Consider the following 20,207-nt stretch of genomic DNA (forward strand, 5'->3'; position numbering starts at 1 on the left):
TCAAATACTAAAGCAATAGGTAAAGGATTTTATCTTTCCTACTTCATTTCATTGCAGATTTAGTCCAGTTCTCAGAGAAAAGAGATTGTTCTTTGTCTCTTCTCGTAATGAGAAGACTTTATCTGAAGGTCTTTCAGAGTAAATGACATTTTGTGACAGGTTTTTGTAACAGTTTTTGTGATGGAGCATTTCACCCTTTAAATGGGGAACCTGTTGTTTTCATGAAAGACAACTGCATGGAATTTCAGCTATATCAGTCAAAGTCATAGCTTCAAGGCTTTTCCAGTAGGAGAATATGGATCTTGGAACACTCACGTGTTTGCTTAACTTTATTCTGGGCTCACTTATATCAATGAAATRAGTTATATGAATACAGCTAAGCATATAGATTCATGCAGGCTCTGATCCAAAATTGGGTTAGTATCACAATATAGAGTAGGTATGGGAGAAACTGTAACAAATGGGGAAAATACACTGCTGCTATGAAGGATGATGATGGAAATGTTACGTGACAAAATAGGCTCTGCAAGTTTAAATGAAAATGTCATTCTGGCAAGCTTGTTTTTGTGTTTTTAAAACGGTGAGAAAGTTATTCAGGGAAAGTTAGTCTCTTTGTGGCTGTCTATACGTTTTAAATTCTTATTTTCACTGTGGACAGAAGTGGGAGGCCAGCATTTGTGTAAAGTTTGAATATAGCTACTAAACAGAGTCTGGCAGCTCTACTTATATTGGCATTGAGCCTGTTGCTCTTTTAGTGCCAGGTTCCACACCTAATTCTTCTGCTGAAGCCTGCACCTGTGCTGCTGTTGAAAGCGATTGATTATCTTATGTTTTTAGAGCATTGTGGGATTCAGCCTTGAATGAATCATTGTGATGTATCATAGCCATTGAAATGAACAGGAGTCTCTAATTATTTGTACATCAAATTGTGTACATCAGAGACATCATAGAATTTCTACTTCTTCAGTAATTTCAAAAAATTTTGCAGCTGAGCAACTGTCTAGGTGYATAAACGTGTATAATTTTTCTGTATCTGTGAAATGATACTGATATAASCTTACTAATGTATAGAATATTAACATATTTGGGAAAAAAAGGGGGATGCTACTGAATGATATGAAAATTTCATATGGCATACATTTGGGATATTGTAATATTCATGAATTAAAAAGTTACAGGGGATTGCTGAAGGTCAGGGCAGGTCAGCTGTGATACAGTCTGTGTGTTGTACTATATCCCCGCATTTTTTTTTTTTTTTAATGAAGCACATATTGCAGAAAAGATGTTTAGAAATGTATTTAAAAGAACAATCTTTACACATGGCATAAAAATGAGATAGGTGCTGTTTTCATATTCACTTGCATAGTATCACAAATTCGATCTTCATTGGAAAGGAGAGGTGTTACTAGTCTTTAATACTTAATACACAAGATTTATGCATCTATAGTTGCGTTGAAAGATAATAACGTAAAGCTGAACAGCAGAAAGAAATAAAGAGGCTATCATAGCTGAAACTTACCCTTTTCTGGTTAATATAGTTTTTGCCTAATGATTGTTACATCATATTGAGGTTTAAATCCAGGTGATTTAAAAACAATATCACATTACTGTCCTTGGTTTTGTCATTCATACCATAATGTCTATGCATACTTACTCACAGAGTAAGACCAAGACATGTGAATGCACATGTTCCAATACTAATCGTCTGTTTCATGATGGATATTATAAAATTGGTCAGTGAAAGCATATGTAGCTTAATAAAACAATGATTTGCAAGAAGGAAGGAAGAAGACTATCAGCACTTCGTTCCACTGCACAACCTGTGTATTTCTATAAGGGAACATCTTGTGGAACTTTCCTTATGTTCTTGATCTTGATTCTTGTAGCATCACCTGGCATGAGATCTAGTTAAAGTTCAGATTTATATTTCTGCTTCTTTATTTTCTAGTCATACCTGTGGGGACAGGGGTTTTCAGCCAGCCCTCTGGGTAAAGCAAAATGCATCAACTGACAGCAGTTGCAGAAGGTGATGAGTAGGAAAACTTGCAGGTGCTGTTGGATGGTAGTATATTGCAACGTTTGGAATGCGCRCCTAGTGTTTGTGCTGAATTGCAGTCTTCATCTTTGTGCTATTACGTTATGTTTAGTTGACTTGTTTTAACCTCCCGTGTACAATTGGTTCACATAAAGTAAATTATTGCTTTGACTTTCATGCCTTCCTAGGAGAAACGAATAAAATGAGGTCCAATCAAAGAACATCAGCCCCTCTTAGAGCATAGCTTTAGAGTTACAGCTCTTATAAAACTCCCCTTGAGCCCTTTTAGAGGCAGCAGAGCTGAGTTTCCTCTCATAGGTAATGACCTTTTTGTAATTTAGCCTTTCCTGAGAATTTCCAAACACACTGCTTTCACTTAACTGGATGCTTTTTCTCTCCAGTGAAGTCAGAAATTTATGTAAATGTTGAGTTCTCAGTGCAGACTTTTGACACGTACACTRTTTTCTTGTGTTCAGGAGGTGGTGGTAGTGATTTTGTYTTTACTTAAGATCTAGAGAAAGCTTTCAAAGTTACAATAAAACCTTTTTCTTCTGAAAAAAACAACGTATAATTGTCTTTTTCTGAAACTTTATATATTCAAAATTAATTAGTAATTTTGGGCATATCCCTTTTTGTTTGCCAGCTTGATGAAGTCTACTTTTTAAAAAGCAGAAAATGCAGACAGTCAAACTTCAGGAGATGTTATTCAATATAATTTATAAATTTAAGAGTGCTTCACTGTCTAATATCAATACCCTTTTTCGTAGTGTTTTTGCATGACATTCTGTAGATGGCGCGTAATTTGTGAGCTAAGAGAATATTCAGCAGTGTCTAATTCATACTTAAGAATTCCTGAATGATTCATATTTTGTCKCATTTTTATCTTGCTTTATTTGGCTTTATCATCATTTTGTGAATTTAACATTTAAGAAAACTGCAATAAAATATGTATATTGTACACTATATGAAATTAAGAGCTTAAGCAGCAAATTAATTGAGAGAATCAGGAGRTACAGCATGTAGTGATGTTTGGTTAAGGTTTATGGGCAAATTCTGACATAATTCATACTGTGATGATGAAGACAAGTAGTATTAGCCAAGCTAATGATCCCCAAATCAACATGCTGTGCAGATTAGGCTGTCTTGAGAAATCAGATGGCAAAGAGTTGTGGTTCTGGTTATTGCTATAAAAAACAAAAAGTAAATATGCCTGCTGTGTTTACATGACTTGTTGAACACATAACGTACACAGTATTTCGGAAGTCTGGTCAGTGCACGYTCTGACTGTGCTTTTTGGGTTATAACATGTGCTATGTAGTTTTCTCTTACTATGCCCAAGAAAGCATTTAGGAAGAAGAGAAAGCACAGTGAATTATTTTCCTTCCTGGTGTACTGAGCAGTACAGGTCAAAAAGTTACCTTGAAGTATAATCTTGGGAAATGCTGTTCTCTGTATCTCAGAATTCTGAGCACCCGAAAGTGTAGGGAGTCTGGTGCAAATGGATAGRCTTTCATGAGATGAAGGCAAAGAAAATTTTACAGTTGCTACATTCACTCAGGATTCATTCTTTGTATAGAAATATCAATAAGGTTTATAAACTTCTCRGTGTTTTGCTCAGTTTCAAATGCTTAGTGACAGTGTTATTATTAAGTTGTTGCTATTACCCTGTTCGTTTTTTTTTTTTCACTTAATTTATCCCAATTTTTTGGGGGGGAAAAACATTTTTCTTGCGTAGTTGTGGAATAAGATTTATTCATCATACAATCCTTTCTACCTCTTATCTTGGTCTCTGATCAATTCTCATATTTAGTCTTTTCATGTACTGCTAAATCTACATTTTTATTCCATATGGTGTGTCAACAGGAACATGTTGTATTCTGCTGATTTTCAGCCTAAAGCGCTGGGAATCCCATTACTGTTCTTCCATGGCTTCTTCTATTGACCTATAGTATGTTTTGATATCAAAAAACAAGAACATTTAAATGATATTTGATAATTTCATACTGCCTGGCATACTACTTAGGTGCTTATTGTATAACATTTCTGTCAAGCAGGGGGAATCTTCAGACATGTCCATGGTCAGTAGCTGTTCTTGTGAGCTAAGTTGCAATGAYGGCAATATTTTACCTTCATCAGAAGAGGATGAACCACAGAAAATGCTTCCTGCCATCTGGAAGTCAAACATGAAACATAATTCTCTGGATTTCAGTGAGTCTTGCACAACTCAGTCATTAGAAAAGTAATATTATTTCTTTTCGGGAGAGTATGATGTAAAGTACTGTAAGAACACTCCTTAAAAGAATGTTTAYGACCTTTACTAGCCAGTCTGAAGGTAAAGATATCCTGGTCCAATGCAATTTTGTGTATTTATCTATCTGCAGTAATGAAGCATTTCTAAGTTCTTTTTCAGAAGGATAAGCTATCTTTTTCTTTCTTTTTAAAACTGGAAAATGCTCCAAATTTCATATCATATCAACCTTTTTTAATGTGTTCTGTTTTCCCAATCAAATTTATTGTAATATAAGATATTATTCATTAGAGTGGAGGAAATGAATTTTATTTTAAAGCTCATACTAATACCTGTACCCTAATTCTACAGTTTTCGATTTGAAAATGAAAAGAAAACTCCAAAATTAAATACAAAACACAAATCCGATTTGCTTTTCTGCAATGTAGGCCTGTCCCATTTGTAGGAACAGTCTCAGGGTCACATGCGTGATCAAGTTTGGCATCATAACAAGTTACTGTCTTTTAGGTGAGCTGCAGTAACTAATTATGTGCCTGATACTAGCTTTGCTTCAGACATGAGGTGATTGATGCAAGATAAACATGAGTTCGTAGGGTAGTATCTCATTAAACTACCACAGCATCACTGTGACTTTAGACCCAAAGATCAGTGAACTTTTTCTGAAAATTAAGTTTCATTATGTCACAGTGTTTAATACTGAATGGTATTTAGGCACTTGAATATGGACAACTGCCTGGTGGGAGGTTTAAAAATGCCTAAATATGTTAGGTTGAACAATTCAACTTCCTTTAAAATTTGGCAGAAACCTTTGAAAATCTGTCAGGTACTTTTAAGTTTTTGCTTTTCAATGCCATCTGTATCCATACAGGTAGAGAAACTGTAAAAGGTCAGCAAAAAAAAAGGAAAGGAGGAAGAAAAAATACTGAAATCCTCAGCTAAATAATATTTTTAAACGTACAGTCTGAAGGCAGTGTTGGAGAAGGATTTGTCAAATACTGTTCGGAAGCTTTGACACCAACACATTTACTTTTAGTAATTGTTTTATGTCTGTTTGTCTGTAAATGAGTTTTGAAGATGTTTTAATAATTTTTGATTTTTTTTTGTAGAAGTGCTTCTTACCTAGATAATTTAAAAGATATTCTTGCTTAACGTAGTATTTTTCATCATTGTAATCATAGTGCTGTTCTTCATTTCCCATAGCTAAGCCATTTGGAAGTTCAGGAAAATCCCCGCATGGTTACCAGTGGTTTTCAGGTTTCACTGCCCACTTTCTTCCATCAGAAGGCAAAAGTGCTGAAGATGCAGCAAGGGAAGCGTTTTCTTCCCTCCAAGGTGTTTTATTCGATTTACCAATTATCTGTTTTATTATTGCTGTTTTTATTATAGTATTTTATAAAGAGTATGTGTTTTCATATGTTCTTAAAACTTCAGATATGGTTTTCAGTTTGTCATCTCATCTTGCCTTCAGCTGGGATCGTGATATCACAACTACTGGCTTTAATATTGAACACATTGTTATTCATCCCATTTTTGAAGACCCTCAAAGCCAGAGTTGTCTGTGTCACCGTAACAGCACAATTTTCACAGTACTTTCATGCTTTATAACTTTATTTCAATAAACATTGTGTGTGTGTGAATGTGCAYGTGTGCTATGGATGCTGTCTACTTGCTAAAGCAGTTTTGCAGCTACAATAATTTAAAATTAAGTTTTCTAGAAAGCTGTTGCTGTTGTACATTTTGGCATCTAGGATTAGGTTAGCCGCAGTAAATCTCATTTATATACTTAATGTAAAGGAGAAATTGCTCTCTTGGGAATCATGGCATCCAGATTCCTTACCATCCCCTTCTTACAAGATATTTACATATAAAGCAAAATGTTCACATTTTGTTTCACATATTTCTTCATTTTAAACTTTATTTAAAGCATGTTATTCAGGCTTCTTTTTCATTCATAAAAATGGAAATAATTCTTGCTACCTGAATGGGTAGGCTCATATTCTTGTTCACGAATTCTCTTGATGTATTGTCCCATAAAATCTTTATGTTTGGCTTGTGCAGCTGAGTTCATGACTGAATATAGAATGATAAAGAAACCCGAGCAATTTTTAGGAAGCAAAAAAGTCATACTTTGTAGAACGCCCCTAAGCTAAACTTTAATAGCTTGGAAATCAGCAAGGTGGATGTAATCAAACTTTTAGTGAAGGGCAGCAATGTTTAGTGTAAATCTTCTGGGCATAATCTGTAAATTGAAGCAAAAGGGTTTTGTAACATTTTATTTAGTTCTCATTATATTTATATGGAAATCTACTAATACAAATGTTATATATTTTTGCCTTAGCATCTATCAAAAAAGTGGAGGAAGAAGACTAATCATGTCTTTGACAAGTTCAGTAGCCTATTGCTTTCAGCAAATCACTTGCTGTAGCTTGTGCTGTATTCTAATTCAGGAAAAATTGTCATTTTCTCATGCTTGGTAGAAAATGTCAGTTCTCGTATTTCCTGTGGGTTTTTTGCCTTTCTGGAGGAAAGTGTAGAAAACTAAGTGAATTTTGGTCCCATTATATGAAGAAACCACAATAGGCTGCTTTTCCATTTTTTTTTCTGAGAACTTGACTGATCTGAAGATATGTGTAAGGCTTTTCCTCAGCTCATGCTTACAATCTATATAGGAGTTCAGTCTTTTATGATACAAGAATGGAGTAGGCACATTCCTTTTAACCTTTTCTTTGCAGAGTTAATTGATTTAATGTCCTCTAAAGAGGTGAGTGTTGCCAGAAGGATTCAGAAAGGGAAATTATTTCTGGACCATATGAAGCATGCAGTTCTTCTGTCAAGTGGATAGATTTCTTCCATAAAACCMAGACCAGCAGGAAGGAATTCAGTATCTTATTGTTTACACTTATTTTCTTAAACTATTTATTTAAACTTTTTTTCTAGTGATGGGAAGATGACAAAGAATGCAATGCTTAATGTAAAGCAGCTCTGGTGCAATTGTACCTTGGCAAAGCTCCATAGGCTTAAAGAAAACTACACAGATATTTACTACATGAAAATTTAGTCTAGAATACTACCTGCAGTTGACAATATTGATACTGTCTTTTGTAGTTTTCAGCAAAAGGATGTTACTCAGATTACCCATTTAAAAAATGTATTCTGGTCAATGTCATCTTTTGTCAGAACGAGTTCTGCCAAAGTAAATATGAATCTCACTTGACCATATTTTATATGTTATTGGGAATAGTGAATGGCTTGAAATTCAATATAAATGCTGTATACTTTGCCTGTACATTTTGGAACTGTGCTGTGTAAGTTTTCTCTTGCTGTGGGTCAAGAACCCAAGCAGTGGGTTGGTAACTGGTTCATCATTTATGGCTTTCTGCCAGATACAGTGCTTTGGGAAGTCAGTTTTATGCTGTTTGCAAGCTAGGGTGGGATTATTTCCCTTCATTCCTCTAGTGCATGCAGAGGACAAGAGGATTGTACCTTTAATTTATTTAAAAAGATGTTTCTTATAAACCTGGAAATTGTGATTTAACCAAATCTTTCTTTTAACTTGTGACCATTGTTATGTTTTTACTAATTAGAGTTGGCTTTGTGACTTAAGCATTTTAAATTTAGACCTGCTTTTTTTCTTCCCCCCTCAAAATATTCCAGATAATGCTGTAAAACTTTTAACTACAGGCTGAAACACTTTCTTCTTGACTAAAAAGTTATACTGACTGGAAATTTGAAAAGTATCATTATCTTCTTCTTAACTGATGAAGTTACAGCTGGTGTTGACCTAGTGATTGCCATCAGTCAGCTTTCAAATATAGAATTCTCATTGTGTGCTAATTTCTCAGCTGGTGTTTCTGCAAATTGGATGACTTTGGATGTGTTTTATGTCAACTGCATTATAGTCTCTTGTATCGCTTAGCATACACTTTTCTTTTCTGTCAGTAAGAATTCCCCTCTTTAGATTGACGAAACTGCCATACTAAGCAGTATGACAAAGTAAAACTGGGAAATTTAGAGCGAAATCCAGTACTGATATGGCCATATTGACTTTAATGGAAGTATGGCAGCTCTTGAACCGTGTTTAAAAGCACAGAAATGTTTTACACAAAAAGTATTTGTTTCTCATTAAAGCAACAGCCAACAGATTATCTTTACCCTCCTGTACTGCTGCACTAGAAAAAAAAATATATGTATATATACACACGATAATCCTAAAAGACAAGATCTCCAAAGTTACACTGATAAGAGGTTTAAGGAGCTCACTCACTTCAAGTTGGGTCACATCACGCTCCGTTACTCTGTATGTTTTATTTTTATTCATATCTTTCACAGAAGACTTTGTTCTTAATTTAGTTTCTGTTGCTCATGGGTATAGGACCAGACTGCAGACCTGCTGAGCTGATCCCACGTATCTTGCTGTGGTGTTTGGTGTGTAAGAGTAGTAGATTCTGTCTTCTTACGTGCTATGGCTTGAATCTTCTCTCTACGTGTTCAGGTGATCCTGACTTCCCAAGTTCTTTCTTGAGCGGAGATTTTCTCTGCTGTTATCTTTCCCTCAGTTTTGTCTTGGCCACTTCTGTTTCCTGTTGTCTGTCTTGCCATTTATAACTCTTTGTTTATATAGAGCTTATTATTGCAGTAAGGATTTTTTTTAAAAAAAAAATAGTTTAGACAATCAACCCTCTGGAATAGCATATAAACACTTGATCTCATCTTTGAAGAGGGTAATGGATTAAATGGCATCTTACCATCCCCTCCCAGTTTTGTACTTTCGTGATTCAAAGTGCTTTATAGATTACTAGCTGTCATTTTTTCTTTTCAGCTGTCTGAAAAGAAAAAATACAAGATAAAACATGGGTAAAAGGAATTGCGACTGTCACATATATATGTGTGTGTGTATGTGTGTGTGTGTGCATTCATGCATGATATATTAAAGCAACAACTCATTGAGGGTGGATAAAATTAATTTATATTTTCTGTATAATCAGAACTTTTTCAACTTGAAAAATAATTTCATGGAAAAGTGTGTATTGTAAGGGTAGTATGTTGCAAAAGCCTTCAGTCATGTGTAGACGAAGTGTTGAGTTATTATCATTTGCTTTTGTTGAACAAACACAAGATGCCTCTACTATCTTTCTACACAAATTTAGAATATTCTATTTTYAATAGTTATATTATTTTTATCTTGCAGCTAATTTGACTTCAGAGGGATTGAAATTGGAAGATATTATTTTGGTACATTTGTACATGAAGAGCATGAAAGATTTCACTGTTATAAATTCAGCTTATGTGACAGAATTTGATTTGTGTCCACCAGCAAGGTAGGATTAGACTACTACTATAGTCTAATAGACTATTGCATGTATTTATGATACGTTGTAATATACTGTATTATTGGTACCATACTTACGAAGCTTTTTACAAATTTTTGCATCTCACAGACTCAGAAATATACTTTTACTGCCTTTTAGAGTAATTGCATCAGGGATGCTGAGCTCAAGAACACTRGAGTTGGAGCTTTCTTCCTTAATATTTTCCATAAAGTTTATATATGCCCTCTTACAGGGTCCTATAGCAGTAAAATAAAATTTTGTATCAGTCCCTGTCTGTGACTCAGTTGAACTGATGTGTCTTTTATATTGATAGTTTGGGGTTTTAGGGTTTTTTTGGTTTGCTTGTATATTACTAGCCTGTCAGTTGCTTTGCTTTACTTTAAAAAACGTACGATCTTACAAAAACAGCTTTTTGGGTTTTTTTGTTTTGTTTTGCTTTGTTTTTTTTTTTTTTTTTTTTTTTTTTTTTTTTTTTTTTTTTTTTTTTTTTTTTTTTTTTTTTTTTTTTTTTAAGCCATGAATACAGAGTCTTCTCTTCTATAGTCTGAAAAATTCAGCTTGGATCATTGAATAATTCAGGTTGGAAAGGACCTCTGGTGGTCAGGTAGTCCAGCCTTCTGCTCAGAGCAGCATCAAGAGATTACAGATTATATAGGAAAGATACAACAATAAATTGAGATAAGTACTTAATTTTCAAGAGTGAATTTCATAGCAGCTTTTCTGACCCACGTTACTTGCTATTTGAGTAAAAGCTACGCTAGTCCTATCCTTAGGTTTTGGTTTTGAGCTAATTTAAAAGCTAGGTTTGCAGACCTGTTGTTTTCCACTAAAACATCTTCTTGTCGGTTACTTAGCCTTGTATCTGAAACTAAACCTTTCCCGATACTCAGTCTAAGTTTTCTATTTTGAATACATTTCATTTTCCCTGCTTATGGCTGGCTGAACTACTATACTCATTTCTTCCCCTTCAAAGATTTGTAGACTGTTGTTAATCTTCAGCGAACCAYGACTTCAGGCACATTAGTTGTTTACACCAGGCAGTGAAACATAGCACAGAGAAGTTGGAGCTGGTACCAACTGCACCAGAATTGGTAGCATTGTTGCATTCAGTCCGATTAATGTCAATAAGAGAAGGAGCTATTAGGTGAAAACAGTAACGTGATAGAAGGACCATACATGCAGTTTTTGGATCTCAASTAGTACCTCCTCGCAGTGAAACATAGCACCATGTGTACATCCTAGCTCCGTCTTTGTTAGCGTGAGTCTCTACATCATACTCCATTATATCATATGGACAAAGTGCGGGACTCTAAGCCTCTTAGCTTCTTAAAGAAAATGCTGAACCCAAGTTTCATTTGATTCTGTACTGATCTGTAATTTAGTAGTTTGTAACACAACTCTTTTCAAGATCAGGCCTTCTGTGATCAATTTGTAGAGCTCTTTAATCTTTCTTGAGAGTAGTTTTTCTAATCTGTGTTTTAGTATTGTAGTTATCACATTCTGCTGGATTCTGACCAGGTTGTCAGTATCTGTTGTGGTTAAGTTCTTTTCCTTACCACAGATGTAGGAGAGAAAAACAGTATCCACCCTGTTCTTTTATGTGATGCCTGTATGTATTCTTTTCCAGATAATACTGATCTTTTTATTGGCTGTCATTATTTTTCTGACTCTTGCCTATTTATCTGGCCAGTGTATCTCTTTCACTGTTACATCATCTCTTTCATAATTGTTGATTCCCAGGTTTTTYACTTTTATTGAACATATTTGTCAGGGATTGTAATGCCCCAGAACAACCATCCTTACATTTTCTGTTTTGTTTAATCTCGTATTCTCCGAACCTACWATCTTAGTGCTCACCTCTACTCAAGTTGTTAATTAAAATATTAATGTTATGTATTTTTGTCAATTTTAGTGTTACACAAAATACCTTAAAAGAAGCAGACTCTACTTTTTCCTGTTGTGCACCTGGAAATGTTTTATTCTTTATTCAGGCTAATAGCATATGTTTCACATAACTTAGTAATAATTTTACTAGTAATTGCGTCTATATAGAACTCACTGCTTTGAATGGTTTCTTAAGAAAAATTTCCATGCATCTTTATTAATGTCGTCTCCCATAATTTATAAAATCTTTCTATATTTTATACAAAATGGAACCAATTGAGAAAGGAACAAAATTAAATTCTTAGCCAGCATTTGCTACAGAGCACAGTGATATCACATGATATATAACAGGGATTATGCAGTATAGAAGTATCATAGTAAAAATCAAATGTTATCTGTTACCATTGCTCCATAATATTTGATATCTTATTAGTCTCCCTATCATTTTTCATTTATATCTAGAAACACCTTYATCATCCTGGTAACACAAATAAGGAGGGAAAGGAAAATATTAAGAGATTATATGGCTTATGTGATACAAATTACCATCTAAAATAAAAATGCTCATTATCCTCCTTTATTTTAGATAAGATACTTTTTATAAAAAAGTGGAAAATATCTTCTCATTGGGAAAAGATTCATATAAACTAATACAATACATAAGTATCTGGGTGATGAAAAAGTGATGGAGCTTTTTTGTTGTTGTTAGTTTCAAGTTATATTGCAAATACTGTATTATGTCTGTGGTTAACACTGACATGACCAAGTGTTCCTTCTCTAGCACTGTGTATATTTTATTTACTGCAAATAAAGTTATTTCTAATAAAATAGGATGGGGATTGTCTTTTAAGTTTAACAATTTTGTAACATAGTATGTATTCTACTTTTATTACAGAGTATGAAGTRTAGTATAGTCACTGACTTTTAAGTATAGTGTGATTATAATTAAAAGACATTGTTAAGATAATGCATATCATGATAGATTCACATTCTCCAAAGCATCTCTACCACCTGGGTGTCAGAAAAGGCTAAAGAGAGCTGGAAGAGGGTTCTTTGAGATGCTAATTGTGRTGCAGGATTACCAAACCACAGAGGGATGGAATGTTGGTTTTCTGTGCCATAAGAGTAGAGATCTATTCCCAGCTGTGAAATACACAAAAATGAATCTCCAGTCTTTTGTATCTTAAGTCCTCTGAAAGGCACTTACCCTTCTCCAGATTTAGCTTCCTTCACTTCTCATGCTGCTGCATGTCTTAAGCCTCCACATTTACATAGCCAGCCACATAGTCTTTCATCACTTCTTGGAAAGGTCATAAAATAACAGCTAGAAAGATTAGGAGGTTGCAGGAAAATGGCTTTTATGATTATTTATGTGGAACAAACAGATTTATGTTGCATTTTGGCCAAAAGAAAAATTATGCGGCAGTTTGCATGGCTGCATAATTGCATTATGCACAGAGACCTGGTTGTGGGAGTTCTCACAAGTAATATGCTAGAAGCGCAGACTCAAGGGTGTGGATCTGCACTAAATTTGCAAAATTGTCTTGAAAATTTACCAGCCCAAGCAGAAAATGTACTCACCCATCCTTATGATGATGGTAATGAGGAAAAAATACTTTATTTTCATAGGGCAGAAGGAGAGAAAGGTAGTTTTCTTGGGAGAATCAAGAAGAATTTTGTAAGGTTGTATTATATGTTATGCAAATAGAACAAATAATTTTTTGTTAGATTTCTGCTGGGAGCTAAATGACTTTTTTATGCATGGACTGCAAATGTAATTATTTTTCAGGCTTAGAAATGCCAAGTTTTTCCCCACTACTTTTTCACAGTGCAGATGCAACAGGCTGTCTCTCTGTCCGTCTGTGCACACACAATCTTACCTGTACAAAGAAAAGTGAACTTTTTTGATGAGTGCTTAAGTAGATTTTCAGTTCTATCATAAATTTGTGCATGTCATGTAACTTAATATATAACAGAAAAATACATTCAGTATTGCATTATAACGTGAGGAAGCTGTGAAGAAACAGTAAGCTGCTACTGTTTAGAAAACTGAATCTCTAGTCCAGCTAGTAGAAGCAGATTCAGTAACAAATGGATGGAGATAAGAATACAATAATGATAGAGGTACATAGTCTGAATGCTGCTTAGCATAACTTATATAGCGATTTTTAAATAGTGGCATGGTAATGATTTTTTTAATAACAGAACTCATCTATTTGTGCTTAATAAAATGATGAACAGCATAAAAATAACCAAATGGAAATGGGCCATTGACTATGATATTAATTTGCGTCACCAAGGAGAAACTAACTTGTTAGAAGTCTCAAATTGATCATAATTTCGAGAGGAGGCAACCATGTAAGTACTAGCTGGTTATTATGATACTGTAGCCTTTTTATATGTTCCTGACAAAATTTCATAACGTAATACCCAACAAACATGGAAAATAAATGCTGAAAGTTGGTGCAAGCAAACTTTGGTTGACAAAGATAATTGCCTTGTGCTTTCAGAGTATGTGTGGAAACCCTGTTACCTGACGGAGTACTGTTTTGCATTGACTGCCTTGCGCATAAGTATGATACTGCGACTGATGATACACTGCATGATGAAAAGCTGGTCATGCATGTACAGAGCATTTCTCACTGGGCACCTGCTAGTATAGGACCTTACAGTCAGTCCATCAAGGTAGGAAATCTTTGTTATTTCTTATGAGCTATAAGACACTGCGTTGGAAGGGGTACAAAGTTACAAAGTCTCATTCTTTCCCATCTTGAAATGCAAAAAAGAAAGAATGTATTAAAGTTGAAGGGAATTGTTCTTATTTTCTACTTTAAAAAAATTCTTAAATGAGCAGTTGAAGATACATTTTTAAAACTTAGGGAGAAAAACAGAAAGCAACCTGCATCAGCTTATATACTATTTAACAAGTATGAAAACAGGCAGTAAACTGTCACAGATAAGCGGACCAAATGTTTGAATGAAAAGTTTTTTCCTAATCAGATTGATGGAGTACCAAAACATCCTCTTGTCTAGCTAGTACCACTCTGAATATWGATGAAACGTCTTAAATTTTCTGTTGGCAAAATTTGTATATCCTTTCCTTACCAGTTCTCTTTGTGTGTAACACAGAGTCCAGTCCAAATTATTGTGTAGCACAAACTGTGATTCAAGTAACATGGTATGTCAGCTATTTTAATTTGCCTGGAACATCTTTCAGTCTACAAACCCACCTAATATAATGCCCATGGAATCATAWATTTTTTTTGTCTATGTACGAATTTTATTTTTAGGATAGTCTACAGAAAATTTCAGGAACAGTGTTTTGCTTCAAAAGTTCATGGAGAACATAATTTGCAGGAGGAAGTGTTGGTAGGTAAATACTATATTCCTCCTGTGGTTTAAAGCAAGGTGCGTATTTGTCGTCTGTTTATATCAGTTTCTCTAGAGGAAGCAGAAATTTGGTTATTAGATTTTTTTTCATTCAGTTTTATACATTGACTGTCATGTTTTATCATGTCTTCTGTAGTCCTGCAAAGATTAAATTTAATGAACTTTACAGTGGTAAATTTGGGGAAGCTTTTTTGATGTTATGTCCCTGTAACTAATCTGGCCTAGAACTGACAGACTAAATTCAGATAAGGGCATAAACTTAACGTTGCTTTTGTAATCAAATGAACAGTCCTGTGCTATCAGTGGATGTTAAGCAGACACACTGTCAGCCTCCTGGATCTCGTAGTGGTGTGGGACAATCAGCGTAGCCAAATAAAGATTCATTTCCCTTCACACAACTTGTAACGTGGGTCAGAAATTATAACGTTAAGGAAAACTTAATGTCTTTTTTTTTCCCAGAGGGCTATATTGGTCAAGCCATACCATTTTTCCTTAAGATGAAAGACAAATCTTTTTACTTTTAGAATTCAAAGGCCATAGGATTAAAGAAACAGTTACCAAAAGCTGCACCTATGCTATAGGATCACTCACTTGTGTTATCCTGTATGGATAAGTTCTGTCTCTAGTCTACAAACGTCTATATGGGGCCACTAAATCAAATGGTAATGTGCATGCCACCAACAGTTTTAATTTTCCTTTGCTMTATATGGCCTCACTACTATGGCCAATATGTTTTATCCAAGTATTAATACTTAATGTTATCCTAGTTTTATCTTGCTAATCATCTTTATTTTTTTGATATGATTTTTATTCTGCATAACTTGATCTGGTAAAATCCACAAGAGTATTCATTTTTTTATTTCAATAAAATGTACTTCATATTTTTAAATAGTTTGTTTCACTTTCTAAAATAGTRTAAAAAACATACAACATATAAAGAATACGTTACAGAAAAATGCATAAGTACATAAACAGCATTTGCATTTGCAAATTTATTAATATAAAATATGGGCCTTGTATCATCTCAGATGTATTTTTTCTAAATGTGAAAGCTTCTTTAGGGGCATTTTCAGAAACTTGCTAAGTATCAGGCAGGTGTTCAGTTCTCAAGGTCACCAGCAGAAGTAAAGTGTTTTTGGTCCATTATAAAGTTTTGTGCACGCTAAAGAGTCATCACATAGTTTAGTACAGACTTTTCATTCACTTTGGAATAGACGAAGGACTGTAATGCCCAGAGTATTACCAGTTGGGATTGATGTGCACTGACGTTTAAGTACAGAGCTGACAGYTGAAAAGTGTAGGTAGTTCATGCAAATTATGGTATTCACACTTCAGGCTCAACAAATCAGTCAGCAGAGCATCAGTTTAATTCTGTAGGAACCTTGCAGGGTCCTGCCAACCATACCATGAGGACAAAAATTAAAGATTTGAAATATACCACGAGAACGTCCTTCTGACCTCAGTCTGACAGACACCAAACAACAGCGGCGGGATGAAATTAGGTTCTAAATTTCATTCAGAGTATTTAGAGCAAAATAAGACATTCTTCCTCTTCTGAGAGTAACATTCTTTAATAACAGTCTCAGTGTTCCTGCTTGTAAGAAGTAAATGTAAACAGTTGTAAGGTACAATGTGACTCACCTCCCCATATGTATGAAAAAATAGTGATAATTTTTTTTTTGGTCCACCTGGTGCAGGAACCTCTGTCAATCTTTGTCAGTGTCAGCAACTGGATTGTAAGATACTTYGGAGTTACAGTAACAGCTGTACTGCTGATCGCAGTAATGGTGTCACAAATATCCAGCACTATGTGATGTTAGTGCTTTTTTTTTCTTTCAATTACATCAGCTGATGTAATAAAAGATTTTAGGTCTCTCTATAAACCTCATCTCACAGGCTAATGAGAGATTAAATGTTCTACCTTGCTTTTGTCAGTCTTCCAGTTATTATTTGACACATTTCAGACCAAGCAGAACCTAGCAGTAGTGAATTTTAGCTGTCTTACGAAGAATTTTATGTTTTATCTAAAATTTCCATTTTTTCAATTTCATTGACAAAAAGAAGGGAAGCAGATTTTTTTTACACAAAAAGAACCTGAGCTGTAAGTCTAGGAACACTTAGCAGTCAGAAGTGAAAACTCTGCATTAGTCACTGTCCTCTTCATGCCTTCTGTCTTCTTATCTTATTATTTACCTGTTTTAATTCTGTTTTGCCAGTGAATCAAAGAATTTATCAAGACTAAACTGTAACTGATAGCTTGTCTAGAGCCTGCTTACTTACCATCTTCACAAAAGCTAACTGTACAGTTGTATGTCAAGGATTTAGACCTACTGGTGAGAAATTTATACTTAGAGTTCATTCATGATTATCCATTCTGTGAGAACATTCCTTGAGCATTTATGAACTGTGAGCATAGTTCATAAAAGAAAAAAAGAAGAAAAGAATCCCAATGCAGCTGAAACACTAACCATAAATACTTATCTAAGAATGCATGGAAACTTGACAATGTTTGCACCAGATGTTCTTCTAATATGTTAATGCAGTTTAAAAATCTATTTGCACTTTAGTTTGTTTGTCTTGGCAAAGTTTCTTAATGCTTTTCTATCTGGAAATGAACAAATAAACTGCAGCTGTAGAGTTTATTGTACTCTCATATGCCACAGTAATTTTTGACACTRCCGTAATGTATTTTATACACATAATAGCGTATGTACAACTATGACTTGATTATGTCTACTGAAGCTTTTAGCTTAATTGTTCATGTGTGAAATGATGAAATATTCTCGTTGCTCTGTCACACTGTGATTTTCCCTCATGACCTCAAGTCTTTCTGCCACTGCCAAATCTCAATTTCTGGCCTCCTTGAGGCCTCTTTTTCCAATCTTCTCATTCACACTGTCTGAACCCAGTAGCTCAAACATGAAGAACAAGAGTCTTTTTAATCTCTTAATTTCAGTGACCACTTCCCTATAATTTGATCAAATTTGGGTTCTTTCCCCCATGTTTGCTTACCTTCTCATAAATTTGCCTCATAAAATGCCTTTTATTTTTCTGAACATCAAAGACACAATGAGTTAAAAGTATTGTGGGAGCAATAGTGGAAATAAGGATTMTGGCAGTGTTTCTAATGTTTCCCTTCTAAGAAGGCTTAGTTTCTTCTCCCACAATGAAACTGAAAATGATCCAACACATCTTAGTGCACAGTTGGTAACAGATGGCTTTGAAAGGAGAAGGTGTTGTTGGAARTAGCCTTGCCCATTATGTAACCAGTTACTTGAGCTATCTGACTGGTTGCAGTTTCCAAAAGYACGTTTAGCTGGACATAACAAGTTAAACAAAATGCGTGTTTTAAGGAGGAAACTCACTACAAGAGATGCAGTGACTATACTTGTAAGAAGATCAGCCTGAAAAGGATGAAGACAGAAAGATATCAGAAGGATTAGTGAATCAGGGACTGAGAAAATCATGGTGAGATTCCTAAAGATATAATTGACATTTTTGAGAAACTCTAAAGAATTATTTTTTTTCCACATAAGTATAGCCAATAAGTTATTTATTCTCCTCCTTCCCCTCTTTACTTCTGTGATTTAACAACAGTTTATAATATTATACCATATGTGATAATAAGAGAGGAAGATTCCCATGTGCTTTTACCTCTTTTACCTTTGTTTTTATRTGTTATTTGAGAGGCTGTGGCTGGGCTGAAATACTTGTATTAAGATGAAGTGTGAAAATAACCTTGATTACTTTCTCTTCCAGTTTGACTGTGGTAACTGTACTAGACAGGACTACATCTTTCCAGTTTTTGGATATATAGAGTATTTGGTGAGATATAAATGTAAGCAGTTTAACTTTCATGAGAAACTCAGAATTGCAGGTTCTTGAGAACAATTTTATTTTGAATGTGTGCTTCCTTAGTATTTCCATAGGAATTTGCGGTAGATTCAAGTAAAAACTCAAAACTAGCTACAACTTGACATTTTCTCGGCCTGTGGGAAGGAAGCTGGTCCCACTAACCCACATGAGGAAATTCTCAGGCTGCTCTTAGCAAAAGTGGGTTAAACACAGATCTYTCATATAATTAGATCTTTTAGGAATAAATATGAACTACCAGAGTTTGCAATACATGTGGAGGTTTGTTTCTTCTATGGGTTCTCTTAGTTCATCAGTCTGCCACAAAGAAGCAAGGGAAGCAAATTGTGAATATCATTTACTGTGTCTGCTTTTGTTTAGTTGATTTCTGCGTTCTTGAGAGACAGCTCTAGACTAAAGGGCKTGTTCTCAGCTGATGTAAGTTGGCGTATCTCCTTTGATGTCAGCAGAATTGTGGCAGATTTGTAGTGCCTAATGGAAATAGTCTGAAATGTTTGAGAAGTTTTGGGTTTTCTTTAATTAAAAAAAAAAATCAGTCTTTAAGGAGTCTTTACACATTTGAAAATGATCTTGTTTCACCTGGTTAASTCATTATTTTTTTTGTTGTAAATCAGAGGAGACACATTTTTCTTTAGTTAATGAAATTTAGAAAAGCATTCTGAATGCACTCCAGGGARGTTGGCTGAATAGGAAGAAGATAGCTTCCACAAATTTGGAATTTAAAGTAGATTACCAATGCCTGATATATATCTTGTAGGCACTGTCTATAGTGTATTTTTAAAATACAGTTTAATCAATTGAACTGCAATATATATAATCTAAGTAAAAATCATAATATCGGTAGCATAATATATAGTAGAAAGGTTCAATTTTATGAGGMATCTCTCCCCTGCCCCCCATTTAAATTTCTATTAGGTACTGGACTTGCATCTCCTGTGTAAACATAGAAGTGAATCAACATACAAATTTAAGACCACCTTGTAAGATCAGAAAAGTACCTGGAAAACATCGTACCTTTTGCAGAAATATTATAGAAGTAGTAGTAGGTTGTGAAAACAAGTCCTTTTAGAAGATGAAAAGACTTAAGAGTATAGCTTACTAATCTTACAGGGAGGAAAGGACCATCTTTCCATTGGCCAGTGGTGAGCAATATTCGTACTCTGGATTATATGATGAGCCTTAAATACTTGCAGCTGAGGCAACCTGTGGACGGGAATCCTGTGCCGTTTGGAGACGGTTTGTTTTTTTTCTGCTTGTGATCCTCTAGATGTACCTCCTGGCAGGAGGAATCTTCAAATGTGTCTGAAGTGGCATCAGCTCTGGAAGCTGAATCCTAAAGACTATCTGGAGAATTTTAAAATGTTTTCAGACTGTTTTTAAGTATTCCATTTGCTCTCCAATCTCCTTTGGAGGAATCCACTGATTTTTTTTTTTTTTTTTTTTTTTT

General features: G+C 34.7%; 1 protein-coding gene across 4 annotated transcripts in view; it reads left to right on the forward strand.

The window, feature by feature from the left end:
• Positions 1-20,207, forward strand: part of DPH6 (diphthamine biosynthesis 6) — a 205,738-nt gene that overhangs the window by 87,070 nt on the left and 98,461 nt on the right. For 3 of the 4 annotated variants that reach the window (XM_085301636.1, XM_085301634.1, XM_085301637.1), the window contains exons 9-12: positions 4,087-4,243; positions 5,484-5,615; positions 9,472-9,601; positions 14,008-14,182. In XM_085301636.1, the coding sequence (XP_085157762.1) occupies positions 4,087-4,243; positions 5,484-5,615; positions 9,472-9,601; positions 14,008-14,182 (594 nt within the window). The remainder of the gene's footprint in view (positions 1-4,086; positions 4,244-5,483; positions 5,616-9,471; positions 9,602-14,007; positions 14,183-20,207) is intronic. The other variant, XM_085301635.1, reaches the window with a different exon arrangement.

The sequence above is a fragment of the Rhea americana genome, unplaced genomic scaffold, assembly GCF_003343005.1.
Source record: "Rhea americana isolate MKP2758 unplaced genomic scaffold, rheAme1 scaffold_18, whole genome shotgun sequence".
NCBI lineage: Eukaryota > Metazoa > Chordata > Aves > Rheiformes > Rheidae > Rhea > Rhea americana.